The sequence below is a fragment of the Eptatretus burgeri genome, chromosome 10, assembly GCF_056783735.1.
Source record: "Eptatretus burgeri isolate ZD-2024b chromosome 10, Ebu_testis_v1, whole genome shotgun sequence".
Classification (NCBI taxonomy): Eukaryota; Metazoa; Chordata; class Myxini; order Myxiniformes; family Myxinidae; genus Eptatretus; species Eptatretus burgeri.
Genome location: NC_140970.1, coordinates 104,094,083 through 104,115,397, shown reverse-complemented (window position 1 = coordinate 104,115,397; position 21,315 = coordinate 104,094,083). Strand labels below are relative to the sequence as shown.

At 48.6% G+C, this 21,315-nt stretch overlaps 1 protein-coding gene across 2 annotated transcripts in view; it reads right to left on the bottom strand.

The window, feature by feature from the left end:
- KLHDC10 (kelch domain containing 10) overlaps window positions 1-21,315 on the bottom strand; it is a 69,782-nt gene that overhangs the window by 9,714 nt on the left and 38,753 nt on the right. For both annotated transcript variants that reach the window (XM_085899774.1, XM_085899773.1), the window contains exon 7: window positions 4,389-4,436. In XM_085899774.1, coding sequence (XP_085755900.1) covers window positions 4,389-4,436 — 48 coding nt within the window. The remainder of the gene's footprint in view (window positions 1-4,388; window positions 4,437-21,315) is intronic.

The following is a 21,315-nucleotide window of genomic DNA, read 5'->3' as shown; positions in this document are numbered from 1 at the left end:
ACCTGCAAAATCGGCAGTGTATCAAATACTTGTTCTCCCCACTGTATTATATGTATGTTCCTGAAATACAGCGAAAACGGTCCAAGATAGCGCAAAAAATTTAGGGTCACCTTACTCACCATTCTCCTGCGGTGTGCAGTATCAAGTGTTGTTCAAATCAGGGAAAGAAAACAATTAAAAAAATCAATTCCCGATTCAGTCAAGTACTCTTCGGGAGTATTTGATCAATGCAAACAACTTCTGCGGTATAGTTTGCTGGAGCTATCTTTTTTTTTTTCCTGAAATGATTTTTTTTTTTTTTCATCAACCGCTGTCACAAGGGCAACCCAACGGGTTCATGGATCGTCTAGTACATTGCTGTAGATTCTCACCCGTCCGGCGTGCGGGCGACCGCCTTAAGCTCAATTGCGGCTGCGGGCGCCCACCGAACGAGCAATCGAGTCGCAACTTTCGGATCAACGCCGAAACCCAGCTTCGGGTGTTTTTAACCACACCATAAACCAGCCAACTCTTCTGTCCACACGCTACAGGGTGGATCGCCGAATTGTCGATGTACCTCATTATTCGCGCAGACAGAAATGCTGGGAGTTTATACCTCAAAGGAGCCTGCACGAAAACGAGCCACTTAAGCAGCTCGTTCCGTTTGCGATTGCCGAGTGGTTCTATATCGCCAAGCCCCGTCGGACCAGATGTACGTTTTATCGGCTTATAATCAGCCAGCTAATTATTCCGAATGCAATTATGGCAGTCAATGGAGGAAGGGACGCAACGAGCAGGTGACATTCAAGAATGGGGACATTTATTTCCACAGGCATGCAAGCAATGCAATGAATGGGGGGGGGGGGGAATGGGGAAAAAAAACATGAGCAAAAACCTACAGCCGATGTCTATTTACTATGTACATGCACTTAATCAGTTTGTGACTTATGGACAAGGCGCCACAGACTTTCATGCAAACCCCAAGAAAGAAAGGAAGAACCAGGCTCATAAGCCTTTATAATTGCTTGGAGCCGGGATGACCGAGCGGTCTCCGAGAGACCTGCCACCCTCTTGGTGACTCGCTGGGCGACCCTCGATGTCTCTGCCTGCACTCCAACCTCCGAACTCTCTTCCTGACTCCACCACACCAGCGCGAACTTGAACGCTCTCTCCCAGCGCTCTTCTCGACTCCACCACACGAGTGCAGCGCGAACTTGAACGCTCTCTCCCAGCGCTCTTCGTCGACGACTCGGCGTCTCTTCAACCGCTCAACTGGACTCCAGGCTCCAAACTCAACTGGCTTCTCGGTGTTTCAGCACGGCTTTTTATCAGGTTCGGGGGGGGGGGGTGGGGGTGCTTGCTCTTTCACCTTCGACCCTTCACCCCCGGCTGCCTCCGCCCCTTTTGCCATTTTGATCCGATCTTGCCATCAAACGAGGGCCGTGTTAGGAATAACCGTCTTCACGCGGTTGTGGTGAAGATGGTGAGGAGATTATGGCGGTTGTGGAGAAAATGGTTAGGAGATGATGGTGGTTTGTGGAGAAAATGGTGAGGAGATGTTTGTTTGTTGTGGAGAAGATGGTGAGGAGATGTTTGTTTGTTGTGGAGAAGATGGTGAGGAGATGAGGGCGGTTGTGGAGAAGATGGTGAGGAGATGATTGTTTAAAATAAAAGACAGAAAAGAATAACACTACCTCAAAGGTTCACAGCCCGGCACACGAATAATTCCCCATCGAGGGGCAATCTAACCTGGAACACACACTTACCGACGGGTAAAGAGAGAGCAAGCGAGAAGGGAGGAGACGGGTAAAGAGAGAGCAAGCGAGAAGGGAGGAGACGGGTAAAGAGAGAGCAAGCGAGAAGGGAGGAGAGGGGTAAAGAGAGAGCAAGCGAGAAGGGAGGAGACGGGTAAAGAGAGAGCAAGCGAGAAGGGAGGAGACGGGTAAAGAGAGAGCAAGCGAGAAGGGAGGAGACGGGTAAAGAGAGAGCAAGCGAGAAGGGAGGAGACGGGTAAAGAGAGAGCAAGCGAGAAGGGAGGAGACGGGTAAAGAGAGAGCAAGCGAGAAGGGAGGAGACGGGTAAAGAGAGAGCAAGCGAGAAGGGAGGAGACGGGTAAAGAGAGAGCAAGCGAGAAGGGAGGAGACGGGTAAAGAGAGAGCAAGCGAGAAGGGAGGAGACGGGTAAAGAGAGAGCAAGCGAGAAGGGAGGAGACGGGTAAAGAGAGAGCAAGCGAGAAGGGAGGAGACGGGTAAAGAGAGAGCAAGCGAGAAGGGAGGAGACGGGTAAAGAGAGAGCAAGCGAGAAGGGAGGAGACGGGTAAAGAGAGAGCAAGCGAGAAGGGAGGAGACGGGTAAAGAGAGAGCAAGCGAGAAGGGAGGAGACGGGTAAAGAGAGAGCAAGCGAGAAGGGAGGAGACGGGTAAAGAGAGAGCAAGCGAGAAGGGAGGAGACGGGTAAAGAGAGAGCAAGCGAGAAGGGAGGAGACGGGTAAAGAGAGAGCAAGCGAGAAGGGAGGAGACGGGTAAAGAGAGAGCAAGCGAGAAGGGAGGAGACGGGTAAAGAGAGAGCAAGCGAGAAGGGAGGAGACGGGTAAAGAGAGAGCAAGCGAGAAGGGAGGAGACGGGTAAAGAGAGAGCAAGCGAGAAGGGAGGAGACGGGTAAAGAGAGAGCAAGCGAGAAGGGAGGAGACGGGTAAAGAGAGAGCAAGCGAGAAGGGAGGAGACGGGTAAAGAGAGAGCAAGCGAGAAGGGAGGAGACGGGTAAAGAGAGAGCAAGCGAGAAGGGAGGAGACGGGTAAAGAGAGAGCAAGCGAGAAGGGAGGAGACGGGTAAAGAGAGAGCAAGCGAGAAGGGAGGAGACGGGTAAAGAGAGAGCAAGCGAGAAGGGAGGAGACGGGTAAAGAGAGAGCAAGCGAGAAGGGAGGAGACGGGTAAAGAGAGAGCAAGCGAGAAGGGAGGAGACGGGTAAAGAGAGAGCAAGCGAGAAGGGAGGAGACGGGTAAAGAGAGAGCAAGCGAGAAGGGAGGAGACGGGTAAAGAGAGAGCAAGCGAGAAGGGAGGAGACGGGTAAAGAGAGAGCAAGCGAGAAGGGAGGAGACGGGTAAAGAGAGAGCAAGCGAGAAGGGAGGAGACGGGTAAAGAGAGAGCAAGCGAGAAGGGAGGAGACGGGTAAAGAGAGAGCAAGCGAGAAGGGAGGAGACGGGTAAAGAGAGAGCAAGCGAGAAGGGAGGAGACGGGTAAAGAGAGAGCAAGCGAGAAGGGAGGAGACGGGTAAAGAGAGAGCAAGCGAGAAGGGAGGAGACGGGTAAAGAGAGAGCAAGCGAGAAGGGAGGAGACGGGTAAAGAGAGAGCAAGCGAGAAGGGAGGAGACGGGTAAAGAGAGAGCAAGCGAGAAGGGAGGAGACGGGTAAAGAGAGAGCAAGCGAGAAGGGAGGAGACGGGTAAAGAGAGAGCAAGCGAGAAGGGAGGAGACGGGTAAAGAGAGAGCAAGCGAGAAGGGAGGAGACGGGTAAAGAGAGAGCAAGCGAGAAGGGAGGAGACGGGTAAAGAGAGAGCAAGCGAGAAGGGAGGAGACGGGTAAAGAGAGAGCAAGCGAGAAGGGAGGAGACGGGAAAAGAGAGAGCAAGCGAGAAGGGAGGAGACGGGAAAAGAGAGAGCAAGCGAGAAGGGAGGAGACGGGAAAAGAGAGCAAGCGAGAAGGGAGGAGACGGGAAAAGAGAGCAAAAAAGAAGGAAGGAGTCGGGTAAAGAGAGAGCAAACAAGAAGGGAGGAGATGGACAAAGTGGTTCAAAAGGTGGGAGACAGCGACAGAGGTCTTTACAATAAACCACAACTCAATGCACCATTGGTCTTCTGTTTGCATCACTTACGGAGGAACAACGATTCTGCCGCCAAAGTACCACCAATCACTTCAGGCAGCAATTTAAAATTTGGCTAACATATTGGAACACACCAGTCTCCAGTTTTTCAAAAGGAACCATAGAATCTCTAAAGTTTAGTTGTCCATAAGTGAATGGGAGCACCAGGACAGCGAGCACAATATTCCCTCCAAAGGGTGGTAAACTATTGGTGACAACGTTCTGCCAATGCAGCACCATTATCACAGTTTATAGTCAGGCCAGAAATTGAGGCAGTTAAAAAGTGAGTATGGTCACTCTCAAGTATCCAGTCAGTGCAAAAGGGACATTATTCAATGGTCACATGAATTTTCATCTTGTATTTAACACGAGTCTTACACTGACAGAGTGAGGAGTTGGCAGATCGGACAGACACAGACAAGTGCCTTCAAGCCTGTGGAAATAGTACTCAATTGTAAAGAAAGGAAAAAAAATAACAAAAGACAGGTAAAACAGAACCATGGATGAAAATGAAAAATTTCCTTTTCCCAGGTTACCTACATCTTATACCTTACCTTTGTCAATTTGCACACAACTATGGCATCTCCGGGGAGCAGGATATCCTGGAAAAGCAGACAAGAATCCACCATAAGTTAATCTTGAACAGCAAACATATCATTCCCAATAATAATAAGTGTGTGTGTGTGTGTGTGTGTGTGTGTGTGTGTGTGTGTGTGTGTGTGTGTGTGTGTGTGTGTGTGTGTGTGTGTGTGTGTGTGTGTGTGTGTGTGTGTGTGTGTGTGTGTGTGTGTGTATCAGTCTCCCCCTTATCTTCTTCTTTTGGCTGCTCCCGTTAGGGGTTGCCACAGCGGATCAAACGTCTCCATTTCGCTCTGTCCTCCACATCTTCCATTGTCACACCAACCACCCACATGTCCACCCTCACCACATCCATAAACATCCTCTGGCCTTCTTCTCCTCCTATCTGGCGGCTCCATCCTCAGCATCCTTCTCCTGATATACCGCGCATCCCTCCTGTGCACATGTCCAAACCATCTCAATCTCACCTCTCTCACTTTGTCTCCAAACCGTCCTACCTGCGCTGTCCCTCTAATGTACTCATTTCTAATCCCGTCCATCCTCGTCACTCCCAACGAGAATCGCAGCATCTTTAACTCTGCCACCTCCAGCTCCGCTTCCTGTCTTTTTGTCAGCACCACCGTCTCCAAACCATACAACATAGCTGGTCTCACTACCGTCTTGTATACTTTTATTTCCCTTTCACTCTTGCAGATACCCTTCTATCACAAATCACTCCTGAAACTCTTCTCCACCCACTCCACCCTGCCTGCACTCTCTTCTTCACTTCTCTACCACACTCTGCGTTACTTTGGACAGTTGATCCCAAGTATTGAAACCCATCCACCTTCCCCACCTCAACTCCTTGCAACCGCACCATTCCGCCACCCTCCCTCTCATTCACGCACATGTACTCAGTCTTACTCCGACTGACTTTCATTCCCCATCTCTCCAGTGCGTACCTCCACCTCTCGAAGCTCACCTCAGCCTGCTCCCTACAGATCACGATGTCATCCGCGAACATCATAGTCCATGGAGACTCCTGTCTGATCTCGTCCGTCAACCCGTCCATCACCATTGCAAACAGGAAAGGGCTCAAAGCCGATCCTTGATGCAATCCCACCTCTCCCTTAAACCGGTCCGTCATTCCGACCGCACACCTCAACGCTGTCTGTCCTCATACATATCCTGCACCACCCTCACATACTTCTCCACCACTCCCGACTTCCTCATACAATACCACAACTCCTCTCTTGACACCAGTCTCCCCCTTATAACAATTGTAAATTAGCTCAGGTGTAACCAATCACCTTCAGAATCACACACCAAGTTAATTGGCCTCCACCTGTGTTAAGGCCCAGTCACACCTTGACGTTTTAACCAGCGATGGCAACGTATTAAAATTTATGTAAAACGCTGGCTTACGTTGAACTTTTGATGTTTTTTTTTAAAGATTCGGACGTATTCATAGCGACTTGGTCTTATGTATAACATATTAGTAACGGACACAGAACGTTTCGTTGTGTTATAGATAACTTATACCAACGAATGCTGAACCTGTTGTCGGCCTACACAACCTATGCCCAACGATAGTCTAACTTAGGCATAGCGCGTTGCACGCATCGCCGACGATGTCGTGACGTAGCCTATTAAAAGGCTGACGCACAACGATTCGAATCATAACTGCCGTGGAAATGGAAGTGTCAACATCGCAGTCACACCTTGGCGATCTTGCCAAGGTGTGACTGCGTATGCCGACCTAAGAAAAATGTGTCTAAAACGTTGGGGCACGTCAAATACGGGATGAGTAAGTTTGGTATACGTGAGTAGAACGCTAAAGTACGCTATCATACGTCGGAGTAAGTAGAGTACGTCAAGAAATTTTAAACATGTTCAAAATTTTACGACGTACTTGGCGTATGACACACGTTCCGCATGCGATGGGGATAAGTTGTACACACGATATACGGACGCTTACACACGTCCACAAAGGCTACTTATAAGCTACTCATAAGTCGAAACACGTCGCGGTAATGTCTTTTTTACGCGAAACTTATTTCTAACTTATGTTTGACGTGCTTTGAACCAATTCTTTACGTCGTCCCAACACACATCGACGTATGTAGACGTATTCCAATGACGTCTTCCGGTCGACAAAAAAAATTAATGAACGTGTTTCTAACTTACAACTGCCATATAAAGACGTGTTCCCAGCGGTTTTGGAAATTGGTATATAAAAATGGTGTTCATAAAAGGAGAACCCAACAGTGTTTTCGAGTCCTTTTTGAGTCGATGTCCATGTCAGCAGTAACAGTATCAGTATCAGTATCAGTAGTAGTTTGTTCATGTTGGCAGTAGTAGGTTAGTGTGAGGGGGAGGGTGTGGGTTATGATGGATCCTCCTTGCGTCCGCGTGTCCACGGGTAGGAGACATCTTTGCACCATTGTTCGAAGTTCTTCGCGGCTAATTTTTTATGGCGCTTTTTCAACAATGAGCTATGGCTTGTTTTTACGATTTAGGTATATTCATAAGGGGTTGGACAAATGCACAATGAACTAATAATGTGCATGGAGCGCTTCGATAACTTATAGATACGATATACCAACGAATAATTATCGTGTAGCCGGCGTTCACAAACTATGCCCAACGATAGCCTAACTTATCCATATCGTGCGGCAGTTTATCTTTGCCGGTGACGTAGGGTTTGCTATTCATAGGCTGCCACTCAACCATTTAAATGGCTGCATCTCCACTATTGAAAGTAGACGCTTGCGCTCAACAATTGGATTTTTTTTACACTCAACGACTTTTAAACGGTACCACTCAGCTATTTTCATTGTTTACAATGAACGATTTAAATTGCTGTCACTCGCCTTTGTTTTTTGACGCTGGCGCTCGGAAATTTTAATCGTTTCTATTGAACGTGCTAAATCGCTCAAACCCCACTATTGAAAGTAGACGCTTGCGCTCAACAATTCGATTTTTTTTACACTCAACGACTTTTAAACGGTACCACTCAACTATTTTCATTGTTTACAATGAACGATTTAAATTGCTGTCACTCGCCTTTGTTTTTTGACGCTGGGGTTTGGAAATTTGAAGCGTTTGTTCTGAACGTGTCAAAACGCTCAAACTCGACTATTTTAAATAGACGCTGCCGATGGACAATTGGAATCATAGCCAAGCTAGACATCGAAGTGTGAACATCCTCGTCATGCCGAAGAAAAGTTTGAAGAATGCTGCAAATAAGTGTCCTGGCCGTGGCCGTGGACGCTGACGCAAGGACGATCCATTATACTGACGTCTTTCAGCCTATGAGTAACATAAAAGTAATGTCTGTCGACGTGTGGCAACGATCGTGTAACATGCCAACAACACGTTAATCATAGGTTAGAAATAAGTTTCGGGTACGCTAAACATTACCTCGGCGTGTCTCAACTTATGATTATCTTACAAGTAGCATGTGTTGACGTCTGTCAACGATCGCAGACCGTGCATACAACTTGTGGCCAGCGTAGCGGAACGTGTGAGTCATACGCCGGCATACGTCGTGAAATTTCAAGCATGCAAAAATTTGAGGACAACCGAAAAGTACAACGTTTAAAGCCAACGTACAACGACGTATGGCAGTGTTTTTCAGCGTGCTCTCAATGTTATCAAAACTTACCCATAACGTATTCAACGTGTGCCAGCGTTTTAGAAAAAATTTTCAAAAATCGGCATACGTTGGCTAAAACGTCAAGGTGTGACCGGGCCTTTAAATTGTAGTGATTCTGATTATTTCAGAATAAAATCAGCTGCTCCTGGAGGTTTCCTCTGCTGGGTAGTACATTTCACAGCTAAGACTCAACCATGAGCACCAAAGAGCTCTCAAAAGACATCCGGGATAATGTTGAGGAAAGGCACAGCTCAGGGGATGGATATAAAAATATTTCAAAGGCCTTCAATATCCCATTGAGCACAGTCAAGACAATCATTAAGCAGTGGAAGGTGTACAGTACCACCAAGACCCTGCCGAGATCAGGCCATCCCTCCAAACTGGATGACCGAGCAAGGAGCAGACTGATCATGGAGGCCACGAAGAGGCCAATGGCAACTTTGAAAGAGCTACATGACTTTAAGGCAAAGACCGGTCACTGTGTGCATGTGACAACAATATCCCAAGCACTCAACAAGTCTGGCCTGTACAGTAGGGTGGCAAGAAGGAAGCCATTACTCAAAAAAGCCCACCTTGAGTCATGTTTGAGGGATGCTAAAATACAAATCTGGAGTTACTGAAACCGAGGCAAAAAGTTTTATGGTCTGACGAAACCAAGATGAAACTTTTTTATGGTCTGACGAAAGAGGGCCAGCAGAGACACGTTCGCCGCCTCGAAGACCTTCGTAACAGCAAAAATCCCTTTTGTGACAGCAAAAACCCACCAAAAACTCTCCAAGACCACAAAAAGACTCTCCAAGACCCCAAAAAGACCCCTGCCTCAGAGAGTGCTCAGGAATTTATGGGCCTTCCCCAGCGGGGAGGGGCCTTGGTGAACACACCTCGCTGTCCGCCTTTGATTGGACAGGGTCCCACGGCATAACTTTCCAGGGCAGGGCCTTGGCCCCTGCTGGGAAACCCCAACCACTCTTCCACGCGGGTTCATACTTGACGAGTAACAGTATCAACATTGCAACGGCCCCTGCCGGGAAACCCCAGCCACTCCTCCACGCGGGCCCATACTTGACGAGTAACAGTATCAATGTTGCAAAGGTTGTCGTGAAAGAGTTACAACGTTTGTGGGAGCCGAGAAACCGGAACCGCGAGATCTTGCCTTAGCACGTCAGGGTGCGAGAAGGCAGCTGGTTGGTGGTGGATCGTGATGGGCCGAAGGGTCATGCAGATGGGATGGTTGTTTGATGGCTTGTTGGAGGGTTCGTTGGATGTAAAGATTTAATAACCTAACCAAAGAAATCGCAACGCACGCCTTTGATTCTCCCACGAGACAAAAGGAAAGGGATCTGACTACACACATACTTAACGACATAACTGACTTTTGGGACATCTGTATGTTGAATGCTTATGGTTTCCAGATCCGTAACAATACATATATGGAAGACACTTATAACGTGGGATATGCGTTCCTGTAAAACGCAGTGTTATCGGGGCAAAATATAAAATGTAAAAAATAAAAAAAATAAAAAATCAGGGTTATGTTCCAAATCGGGAAGATTTCAACCTTTGAAGGTTGATGACCGACATAAAACCTCAAAAAAAAAGCAGTAAACAATGCATCAATAAAACATAAAACAACTAAAAACATTAAAATCAATTACTTTTTAATAAGTGTCATCATGATTGGGGTTGGATACAGTACATATTGCTTGTGGCTTATTCAGGTATGCCAGGCTGTCCAATGATTCGCTTGGGAGTTTTTTGAAGAACTTCATAATGGAGACTTGAGTGGCTGTCTTCATTTTCTGTTTGTAGACATCCTTGTAGTATTTCAGGAACTTCTCAATCTCCTTCCGCACCTCGGAACTTCTCATGCAGTCACGATCATGTTCATCAAAGATAGCAATGGCTTAATCGAATAAGTTGAAACCTTCAGCCGTGACCTTCGTCGTGAGGGTTTTAACAGGGTCAACCTCCTCAGGGACTAGATTCCGATTCCTCTCTGATACGCTCCTCCTCCAAGCCAGAATATCTTCATTGCTCAGCTCCTCCCTGTGGAAGAGAAACATATCCTCATCATCATCTTCGTCAACATCCTCAAATCCCACTTACTTTTACTGGGCCATCTCCACAATCTGTTGCCTTGCTTCACGGACTTCAGCCTCTGTGAAACCTCTGAACCCAATCACTGCCTCAATAAAGAGTTTCCTCCACACTCCACTGATGCACCGATAAATGACTTGATATCAGGCATCGCGGGTGATATTAAATGCCATCTTGATGTTAAACTGGCACCAGAATGTCTTGATGCTGAGCTCATCATCTGCATCACGTTCCCTGCTAAGCCCGGAGAAGTTTCGACGAAGGTGATGGGCCTTAAAAGTTGCAATGATCCCTTGGTCCATTGGCTGGATGAGCGGTGTGGTGTTGGGCGAAAAAAAAAATGGCACCTCAATGTTATCACTCAGATCAGCAACGCTTGGAGGAGAGCCAGGAGCATTATGCAAAAGAATAAGGATTTTTAACAGGGATCCACTCCTTCTCACAATAGGCCCTCAATTTCCCATGGCTGATCATATCAGAAAGGAAACACCACCTCATGGGAAAGAACTGATGTCAACCTTTGAGACCAGTGTGAAATGCATGCCTGTCAACAAGGACACAAACAAACTAGAGCCATGTACCCATGAGGAGGTGGAGACACAGATAATGATACAAGTAGCTGACTGTGTAGGCCAAGGAAACAACAAAGTTACCAAACAGTGGATACTGATGTAGTCGTACTGGCAGTTTCCAATCACCCGATTGGATATTTCGCAGCTGTGGGTCGCCTTTGGTACAGGGAAGACATTCAAGTTAGTAGCGGGCCACACAATTGAATAAATCTTAAGCAGAACAAGGCAGCAGCTCTGACTCTATTCCATAGCTTGACTGGGTGTAACAAAGTTTCCTCCTTCATGGGACGGGGAAAGAAACGTGCTGAGTCATGTGGAAAATGTTTGAGCCACTAACAGAATCCCTTCTGAATCTTGCAGCAACACTGGCCAAGCTCCAATTAGCTGAACTGCAAACCATCCAGATTGACAGTATTGCTGTACAGCAGAACATATGGACTGGCGACTGAAAGAAGCCAAGAAACATCCGTTTCACACAGGGCTCAAGATCCATGGAAAATATCCTTCCGATGGAGGCATGGCTGTTGGAACACCGTGAACGAGCCATGAATAAAGGTCGGTACATGTGGGGCCAAACACTGATGCCCAACCCTGTGCTTCCTAGTCCACTGCAATGGGGATGGAAGCGAACAGAACATGGGTGACACCATACTGGACAACACTGCCAAAGGCATTTGGGGCATGCCATGAGCTCATTTACTGTGGGTGTAAAAAAGCATGTCAGTGTCTCTGCGGATGCAAGAAGAACGAGCTCAGCTGCACTGAGCTGTGTGCGTGCGTGTGTGTGTGTGTGTATGTGTCAAGGAGGCTGTGCATGATGAAGAAACCTCTGACATCGAGTGGAATTTGTGGCCAATAAATAGGAGATGGTAAAGAATGGGAAAAATCGTGTGTGTGTGTGTGTGTGTATATATATATATATATATATATATATATATATATATATATATATATATATATATATATATATATATATATATATATATATATATATATATAGTTACGAATTTGGAATTCGATTCCACACAACATTCAGGTTCATTTAGTCAGCTATGTCAATAAGTGCTTGTTGCCGAGATAGCTCACCTTTCATTGTTTAAATGTTCAGAAATCAATTAGATGCACTGCGGATCGATTTAATAGTTAGGGAACGAAACAATGGAGACATCCCTCCCCCTCTTCTGCTAAGAGCAAGAAGAACCCTGCCACCCCATGACTCATGATGTCAACAACTCCCTCCCACCCGTGGCTGAGCGGGGGATGGAGCACGAGGGCATGAGTCATGAGTCACACCGGGAGCGGGGGAAGGGCGGGAGAAGGATAAGAGGAGATCTTTTCTTTGTTCGTGTTAGGGAGTTGGATTAGTAAGCTTTTTGCTTCGGCAGAGAGTAGTCGCTCAGCAGACCTACGGGTCCTGTTTGGCTTGGGTTAGGGTTGAGGCCTTCGGAAGCTTTTTGCTTCGGCTGGCTCAGTGAGCTTTGGTCAAGGCCTGGCTTGGGAGGAGGCTTTTTGCTTTGGTGGTTCAGTGAGTTTTGGCTTCTGCTTGGCTCAGGAGAGCTTTTTGCTTTGAGCTGCTTTGTTTGGAAGAAAGTGAAGCCGGTTGCTCGGCTCGGGCTGCGAGTGGTGGCTTCTTCTTCTTGGTTCATGGAGCTCTTTGTTCTCCATTTTGGTTCCCGGCTTGGTGCGACTCATCGACCTCTTCTCGGAGGTGGATCCTCGGGGAAGCGACGCATCGACGGGAAGGATCGGCACCTCGTCGCACCAGCATGTGTTGAGAAGCACGGGAGGATTCGCGGGAGCTCGGCAAGGATCACAGCTCACGGTGATTGGATCCAGCTCGCTCTCGCTGGAGCCCGGGTCCAAACAACTTGAAGACCACACGAGGTGGAGAGGTTCGAGATAGGTTCTGGGTTTCAGCTCACTTGTCCTCCGAGCTGGAGCTCGTTATTAAAGGCCTCTGCCACCATTTCTTGGGTGTGTGTGTGTGTTTGCGTACGTGTGTCCGTGGGCCCGTCTAATAAGTAGGAAATTGTTAAGTGCTTCGTGTGCTGTAAATGTTTGCATCGCATTTCGTATAGACGGTCGTAGTTCTTTTGTCGCTTGTATAATTGCATACGTGTTTTGCCTTGTTTAATTGCATACGTGCTTTGTTATAATAAATATCCTTGTGTGAATGTAAACCTGTTCGTTGCATCCATTCCCTCATTGAAATGCCCCATCTTGCACTCGGAATATAGTTGGTTTTTAAATAGACGTAAAGTGATCGGGTCCAACGGGACTGCGCGATAATACCCTGCTCGGTTATCCCAAAAGGAAGCGAGCTGCTTAAGCGGCTCGTTTCCAAGCGGTCCCGTTGAGGTACAATCTCTCGGTAACCTACCGGCACAAATAATTAGGTAAATCGAAGATTTGGCGATCGGACCCTGAAGCGCGCGGGTTGAGTGCGGACAAGGTTGTGGTGTGGTTAAAAACACACCTTTGACTGGTTTATGGCGTTGATCCGGAAAGCCGCGACTCGATTGTCCGTTCGGTGGGCGAAGTGGCCGCGATTGGCTCGATGTGGTCGCTCGCACGCCAACGGGCGGGAAATCTACAACAATATATATATATATATATATATATATATATATATATATATATATATATATATATATATATATATATATATATATATATATATATATATATATATATATATATATATATATATATATATATATATATATATATATATATATATATATATATATATATATATATATATATATATATATATATATATATATATATATATTGTTGTGGTTGACCAAATTCGCAAACCACCATTCAGGTCCCTTAGGTGAGATATCTCGGTAAGTATATGTGTAGTTAGGCCAAACCCGTTGTCTAGAGGGAATAAATGTCATTCATGCGTGCTGCGACTCTTCAAGATAGCCGTTTTTCTTTTACTATCTTTATTTTGGACCAACCGCCATTATTACCACCACCAACCACGTCTCAACAGTCATCACAACATCAACCACCCACCACAACGCCGCTTCACCACAACAGCCACGACCTTTACCGTCACACCTCGCAACCGTCGCATCGCCACCGTTCTTGCGCCGCTTGTGGGTACCGGTACTGGACTCGTGCAGGGCGCGCACCGAACAGCGTGTACAAAACATCACGGACTTTCCGCAGAAAAACGGATCAAAAACGACTCACGCCCACTTTTGTTCCGTCCAATCGGTGAGCGAGGGGCGATTTGGCCCCGCCTCCAGGGCGTTGGAGGGCGGTCGCTATATGCAAATTCATGGATCAAAAAGCATTCACGCCCACTTTTTCTCGGGCCAATGGGGAGCGAGGTGAAAGGTCGAAGGCAGGGGGTCAAAGGCGAAGCCACGGGGCTTATATAAGCGGCTGCGTTCGTCAGAAAGGTGGTGTGCGTTGGAAAGAGTGAGTTCGGAGTTCAAGAGAGTCGTCGGTGGAGCTGGAAGGAAGTTGAGCGTTGGAACGAGCTGTGCGTTGGAACGAGTTGTCGGCGGAGCTGTGGAGAGGTGGCGGCGGCGAAGACGGACGAGGGGGTGCTCGCGTCGGTGCCGGGAGCTGAAGGCGGGAGGCGGACGGCGCGACCTGGTCGAGGTGGAGACGCTCGTCGCGGGACCCGGGACAGAATAAAAATCCTCCTTTCCCCGAGCATCAGCAACCCCCTCCTGTTTCCCCCCGCGCTGAGATAGTGCGACAAAAGGGGGCCCCCTTCCCACCCCCTACCAGACACTGTCCGCGAGGCCCGCGGAGTTGGGGCACCATCGCCACTTCGCCCCTCATCATCAGACGGGTAGGCCCGACCCGGTCTCGGCCCCAGGCCCGCCTCATCCTTGAGGGTGTTCTTTTTCTTGGTTTTGGGTATGTGTTGTCGGCGCCGTCTGTGAAGTAGAATTGTATAAGTGTTGCCGTGTGCTCGGTAGTCGGATAGCTCTGCATTGTGTCTTCGCTTTTACATTTGCTTTTTGTGTAAAATTGCATTGTGTTTCTTTTCCTTTTACATGTGCTTTTGGTGGAATTGTATATGTGTGCTTTCCGTTCATCGCGAATAAATGTGCTTTATGTTGAACTGTTTTTCCCGCTTCGCTTCGTCATTTCTTTCATTGAATCCTCATCTTGCTTCACGTAAAGGGTTGGTCGTGCGTTAAGACGCCTGATAATTAATCGAACCGTCGAGGTCGACGAATAACACCGCTCGGTTATCCCGATAGTACGGAACGGGTCGCTTAAGTGGCCCGTGTCCGAAGTCGACCTGCGGCGAGGTGCGATCGCCCGGTCTACCCTCCGTGTGGGTACTTAGGTAGGTCGAATTTGGCGAGCAACCCTATCCCACGCGGGGGCCGATTGGCTCGATCGCGGTGAGACCGAAAGGTCCACCCGTGACTGGTTCCCGGCGTTAGTTCGAGAGGGTCACGACTGGATTGTCCGTCCGGTGGGCGACGTGCCGCGATTCGAGTTACGTGGCCGTTCGCACGCCGGCGGGCGCGAATCCGCGACAATATATATATATATAGTTACGAATTTGGGAATTCGATTGCACACAACATTCAGGTTCCTTTAGTCAGTTATGTCGATAAGTGCTTGTTCCCAAGATAGCTCACCTTCCATTGGTTAATGGGCAGAAGTCGATTAAGTGTGCTGCGATTCAATTTAATAGTTAGGGAGCGATCATAACACAATGGAGACGCCCCTCCTCCTCTTCTGCAAAGAGGAGGCAGAGCCCTCCCGTCCCGTGATTCCGTAAACAACTCCCTCCCACCCACGGTCGTGTGGGTGCGAGGGGATGAGTCACGCCGGGAGCTGGGGAGGGGTGGAGTAGGATAAGGAAGAGATCCTCTAGTTGGTTCTTGTTCGAGCGGGCTTTCAGTAGTCGGCCTTCGGGTTCTGCATGGCTTGGGTTAGGGAGGAGGCTTTTTGAAGACTTTCTGCTTTGGCTTGGCGTTTAGTAAGCTTTTGCTTCGGCTTGGCTTTTAGCAGGCCTTTGAGTTGTGCTTGGCGAGGGTTGAGACTTTTGGTTCAGTGAGCTTCGGTTCTGCTTGGCGAGGTGGAGGCTTTTTGGAGAGCTTTTTGCTTCGGCTTGGCTTTTCAGCAGACCTTCGGGTTCTGCTTGGCTCGGTTCGCTTTTTCGGCTCTGGCTTGGTTCGTGTTGAGAGAGGCTTTGTTCATCGGAAGAGAGTTGATGGTTGCTCAGCTCGGAGTTCTTGGTTCGTGTTGAGAGAGGCTTTGTTCATCGGAAGAGAGTTGAGCTGGTTGCTCGGCTGGCTCTTCTTGGTTCGTGGAGCTCTTTGTTCTCCGCTTGGTTCCCAGCTTGGTGCGACACATCAACCTCATCTTGGAGGTGGTTCTTCGAGATAGTGACGCATCGAAGGGAAGGATTGGCGCCTTGTCTCACCAGCACGTGTTCGGAAGCGCGAGAGGATTCGCTGGAGCTCGGGAAGGATCGCGGCTCACGGCGATTGGATCCAGCTCGCTCTCGCTGGAGCCTGGGTCCGAACAGCTTGAAGACCACACGAGGTGGAGAGGTTCAAGATAGGTTCTGGGTTTCAGCTCATCTGTCCCTCTGAGGTGGAGTCCATTATTAAAGGCATCAGCCACCATTTCTTGAGTGTGTGTGTGTGTGTGTGTGTGTGTGTGTGTGTGTGTGTGTGTGTGTGTGTGTGTGTGTGTGTGTGTGTGTGTGTGTGTGTGTGTGTGTGTGTGTGTGTGTGTGTGTGTGTGTGTGTGTCCGTGGGCCCGTCTAATAAGTAGGAAACTGTTAAGTGCTTTGTGTGCTGTAAATGATTGCATTACATTTCGTATAGTCAGTATAGTTCTGCTCTTACGTGCTTCCCTAGTTCCCCATTATTATTAATAAATACCCCAATTGTTAAATGTCTTCAGCTCGTCGCGTCGATTCTTTCATCGTCTGAGCATTTCGTGTTTTTGTAGTGAGAAAGCCGTTGGTTTGCCGTAAAAGGGGGACACTTGGACCGACGGTTCTCGGCGATTAAGCCGCTCGGAATCGCACACGGGACAGGCTCGCTTAAGCGGCTTGTTTCGTACGAGTTCCGTCGAGGGTGGAATACCCCGGCAGTAGGATCACGTGGGTATTTAGGTAAATTCAAGTTGGCAATCGACCCTACCCCACGTGGTCTGCCCATTGGCGTATTTCGGTTCTTGCACAAGGAACCGTCGGCTTCAGAGTTATCTGGGCGGCGATCTATATTCCGGGCGATCGGTTGGGCCGACTCGACTTGCGGCTCTGTCAGAGCGGTCGGCTCGCGGCCGACGCACTGGCACCGTAACAATATATACATCATCTTCTTCTTTCGGCTGCTTCCGTTAGGGGTCGCCACAGCGGATCATCCGTATAATCCGCATAGTGATTTGGCACATGTTTTACGCCGGATGCCCTTCCTGATGCAACCCTGGTCGCCTCTTACGACACAGGGATAATATATATATATGTATATATATATATATATATATATATATATATATATATATATATATATATATATATATATATATATATATATATATATATATATATATATACAGTTACGGTTCTTGGAACCGTATGCATACAACACACAGGTGTCCCAAATCAGTTATTTCATTAATATACGTGTAATTAGGTCTCTACCTATGGTCTTGTGGGAAGACGAGGGAGTGTGTTGCGATGGGCTTGTAGTTGTTGCGATGAGCTTTTGGGTTAATAAATCATTTTCTCCCCTTTTATTTGAACCACGGTACCTTCATTTCGCTTGCTACTCTCGTTTCGCTGGCCACAGCATGATGAGCGCCTAACCCAGAGACTGGTTTTCTGAGGCAGAATCCCGAGGATTGTTGCAGTGGCTGCACCGCCATCCACCTTCCCAAACACAGACACGTGCGGCGTGGGCGGGCCTCACCAGTGTCCGGCCGAAACACCGCCCAGAAAGGCGGACCACATGAATGCCCAGTCCAATCAGAACGGACAATGATGTCGGCTTCACCATGGCTCCACCCCGAACTCCGTGATCTATAAAGCATGGGACAATCTTCAGAGTTGAGTTGGATGCGAGGGATTTTTGAGTGAGAAAGAAGGAAGGTTGTTGTGGATTTGAAAGGTCAAAGTGGTTGGTTTTGAAAGGGAGAAGTCAGGGTTGGTTGGATGCGAAGGTGTTCCCGCTGCTTGGTTCTGCCCACGTCTCGCACCGACGGCCCGACTATGGGTCCTGTCCGCAAGACCTCGACCAAGCCTCTGTTTGGTCCTGCTACTGCTGATCCCCGCCTTGGACTCCGCTCTTCTCCCTTTCGAGCTCCTTCGCGGACAAGATCTCCACACATGCAGCTGTGGACCAACTACACAACCTTTGTTGGGTGCCGCACCACGGAGCATCCCTTTCCCCAGAACGCTCAGGTACCCTAAACTGTGACCTCAACTCCCTCCCACCCTGGCTGCAGAAGACCTTTTTCTTTTCATTGGGTTTATTTTGTCCGAGTGTGTGTCAGAGTGTGTTGGCGCCTGTCCGTTAGATAAGCCAGTTTAAGACCTTTATTGTTGTAATTGTTGCTTTTATTAGTCTCACATTAAGTCTGCACTGTCTGCTTTTGTAAGTTGCTTGCATAATTGTCTCTCTCATCTTTCCCTCTCCACCACACCTCTCTCATCACCACACCTCTCTCATCTTTCCCCTGCGAAAGTCTGCACTGTCTGCGAACACCACACCTCTCTCATCTTTCCCCTGCGAAACACACCAATAAACCTTTTTCCTGTCCCACATGCTTTTCCTCGCTTTATTGTAAATAAATAATTGGAGAAATGTTCCCAGCTTGTCTTTGCCTTTTCCTCCATTGGTCCAGCATGGTTTGGATCTGAGTTTCGCCGGGTCTTTATTCCCGATAATCCGTTCCTTCTAGCCGGTACGTCCTGGGCAGTGCCAACTCGATTGCATCCGATCCGGAAAGATAGTCGGTAGTTGGTAGTGATCCGGTTCGGGCAAGGCGTACCGAGGGCATGGTTCCCCGGTAGTCGAAACCGCGTGGTTAATTAGGTAACTTGATCAGAGACAGGAGGACCCTATGCCACGCGGTTGAGGTATTGGCGTCTGCGGTCGGTTAAGCGACCCGCCACGTCATGGAATTATCCGTGAGCAACAGCCTACAATTCCGGGGAGTCTGGTGGGAATCGACGTAACTTCCCCCACCTAGCGGTCGTTCTCTCCGCCAGACCCCGGCTCGCAACAATATATACATATATATATTTATACATATACATATATACATATACATATATATATATATATACATATATATATTTATACATATACATATATACATATACATATATATATTGTTGTGGTTGACGAAATTCGCACACCACCATTCAGGTCCCTTAGGTGAGATATCTCGGTAAGTATATGTGTAGTTAGGCCCAAACCCGTTGTCTAGAGGGAATAAATGTCATTCATGCGTGCTGCGACTCTTCAGGATAGCCGTTTTTCTTTTACTATCTTTATTTTGGACCAACCGCCATTATTACCACCACCAACCACGTCTCAACAGTCATCACAACATCAACCACCCACCACAACGCCGCTTCACCACAACAGCCACAACCTTTACCGTCACACCTCGCAACCGTCGCATCGCCACCGTTCTTGCGCCGCTTGTGGGTACCGGTACTGGACTCGTGCAGGGCGCGCACCGAACAGCGTGTACAAAACATCACGGACTTTCCGCAGAAAAACGGATCAAAAACGACTCACGCCCACTTTTGTTCCGTCCAATCAGTGAGCGAGGGGCGATTTGGCCCCGCCTCCAGGGCGTTGGAGGGCGGTCGCTATATGCAAATTCATGGATCAAAAAGCATTCACGCCCACTTTTTCTCGGGCCAATGGGGAGCGAGGTGAAAGGTCGAAGGCAGGGGGTCAAAGGCGAAGCCACGGGGCTTATATAAGCGGCTGCGTTCGTCAGAAAGGGTGGTGTGCGTTGGAAAGAGTGAGTTCGGAGTTCAAGAGAGTCGTCGGTGGAGCTGGAAGGAAGTTGCGCGTTGGAACGAGCTGTGCGTTGGAACGAGTTGTCGGCGGAGCTGTGGAGAGGTGGCGGCGGCGAAGACGGACGAGGGGGTGCTCGCGTCGGTGCCGAGAGCTGAAGGCGGGAGGCCGACGGCGCGACCTGGTCAAGGTGGAGACGCTCGTCGCGGGACCCGAGACAGAATAAAAATCCTCCTTCCCCCGAGCATCAGCAACCCCTTCCTGTTTCCCCCCGCGCTGAGATAGTGCAACAAAGGGGGCCCCTTTTCCCACCCCCTACCAGACACTGTCCGCGAGGCCCGCGGAGTTGGGGCACCATCGCCACTTCGCGTCTCATCATCAGACGGGTAGGCCCGACCCGGTCTCGGCCCCAGGCCCGCCTCATCCTTGAGGGTGTTCTTTTTCTTTGCTTTGAGTGTGTGTGTTGTCGGCGCCGTCTGTGAAGTAAAATTGTATAAGTGTTGCCGTGTGCTCGCGTAGTCGGTATTAGATCTGCATTGTCGCATTTGCTTTTTGTCTTCCTCTTTTCTATGTGCTTTTGGTGGAATTGTATATGTGTGCTTTCCGTTCATCGCGAATAAATGTGCTTTATGTTGAACTGTTTTCCCGCTTCGCTTCGTCATTTCTTTCATTGAATCCCCATCTTGCTTCACGTAAAGGGTTGGTCCTGGGCTAAGACGCCCGATAATTAATCGAACCGTCGAGGCCGACGAATAACACCGCTCGGTTATCCCGATAGTACGGAACGGGTCGCTTAAGTGGCCCGTGTCCGAAGTCGACCTGCGGCGAGGTGCGATCGCCCGGACTACCCTCCGTGTGGGTACTTAGGTAGGTCGAATTTGGCGAGCAACCCTATCCCACGCGGGGGCCGATTGGCTCGATCGCGGTGAGACCGAAAGGTCCACCCGTGACTGGTTCCCGGCGTTAGTCCGAGAGGGTCACGACTGGATTGTCCGTCCGGTGGGCGACGTGCCGCGATTCGAGTTACGTGGCCGTCAGCACGCCGGCGGGCGCGAATCCGCGACAATATATATACATATATATTTAGTGCCTATAGGAAATCTACACCACATTTCAAAATTTTCACCTTTTGTTGCCTTGTAGCCTGGAATTAAATTTCATTAAATCAGACATATCTTGGTTGGATAAGTGCCCCCTCCCACCCCCCACTTATAATCGCAATTGTAAATTACCTCAGGTGTAACCAATCACCTTCAAAATCACACACCAAGTGAATTGGCCTCCACCTGTGTTAAATTGTTGTGATTGTGATTATTTCAGAATAAAATTAGCTGTTCCTGTTGGTTTATGCCTGGTGTTGGCTTAATGGTTAGGGTGGTGGGTTTTGGATCCGAGGGTCCTGAGTTCAAATCCCCCTTGGCTCTTGAATCAATACCAGGTGGTGCTAACTCAGCCTGTCATCCTTCCGAGGTCGGGAAAATGAGTGCCAGCATGCTGGTATAATGTGTCGGAGTGGCGACCCGTCCAGGATTGTGTCCAACAGCTAAAGAGACTTCTTAAGCAGCACCAACGCTCTGCACAGAGTATGGTCCCAATCTCCTCCTCCTCC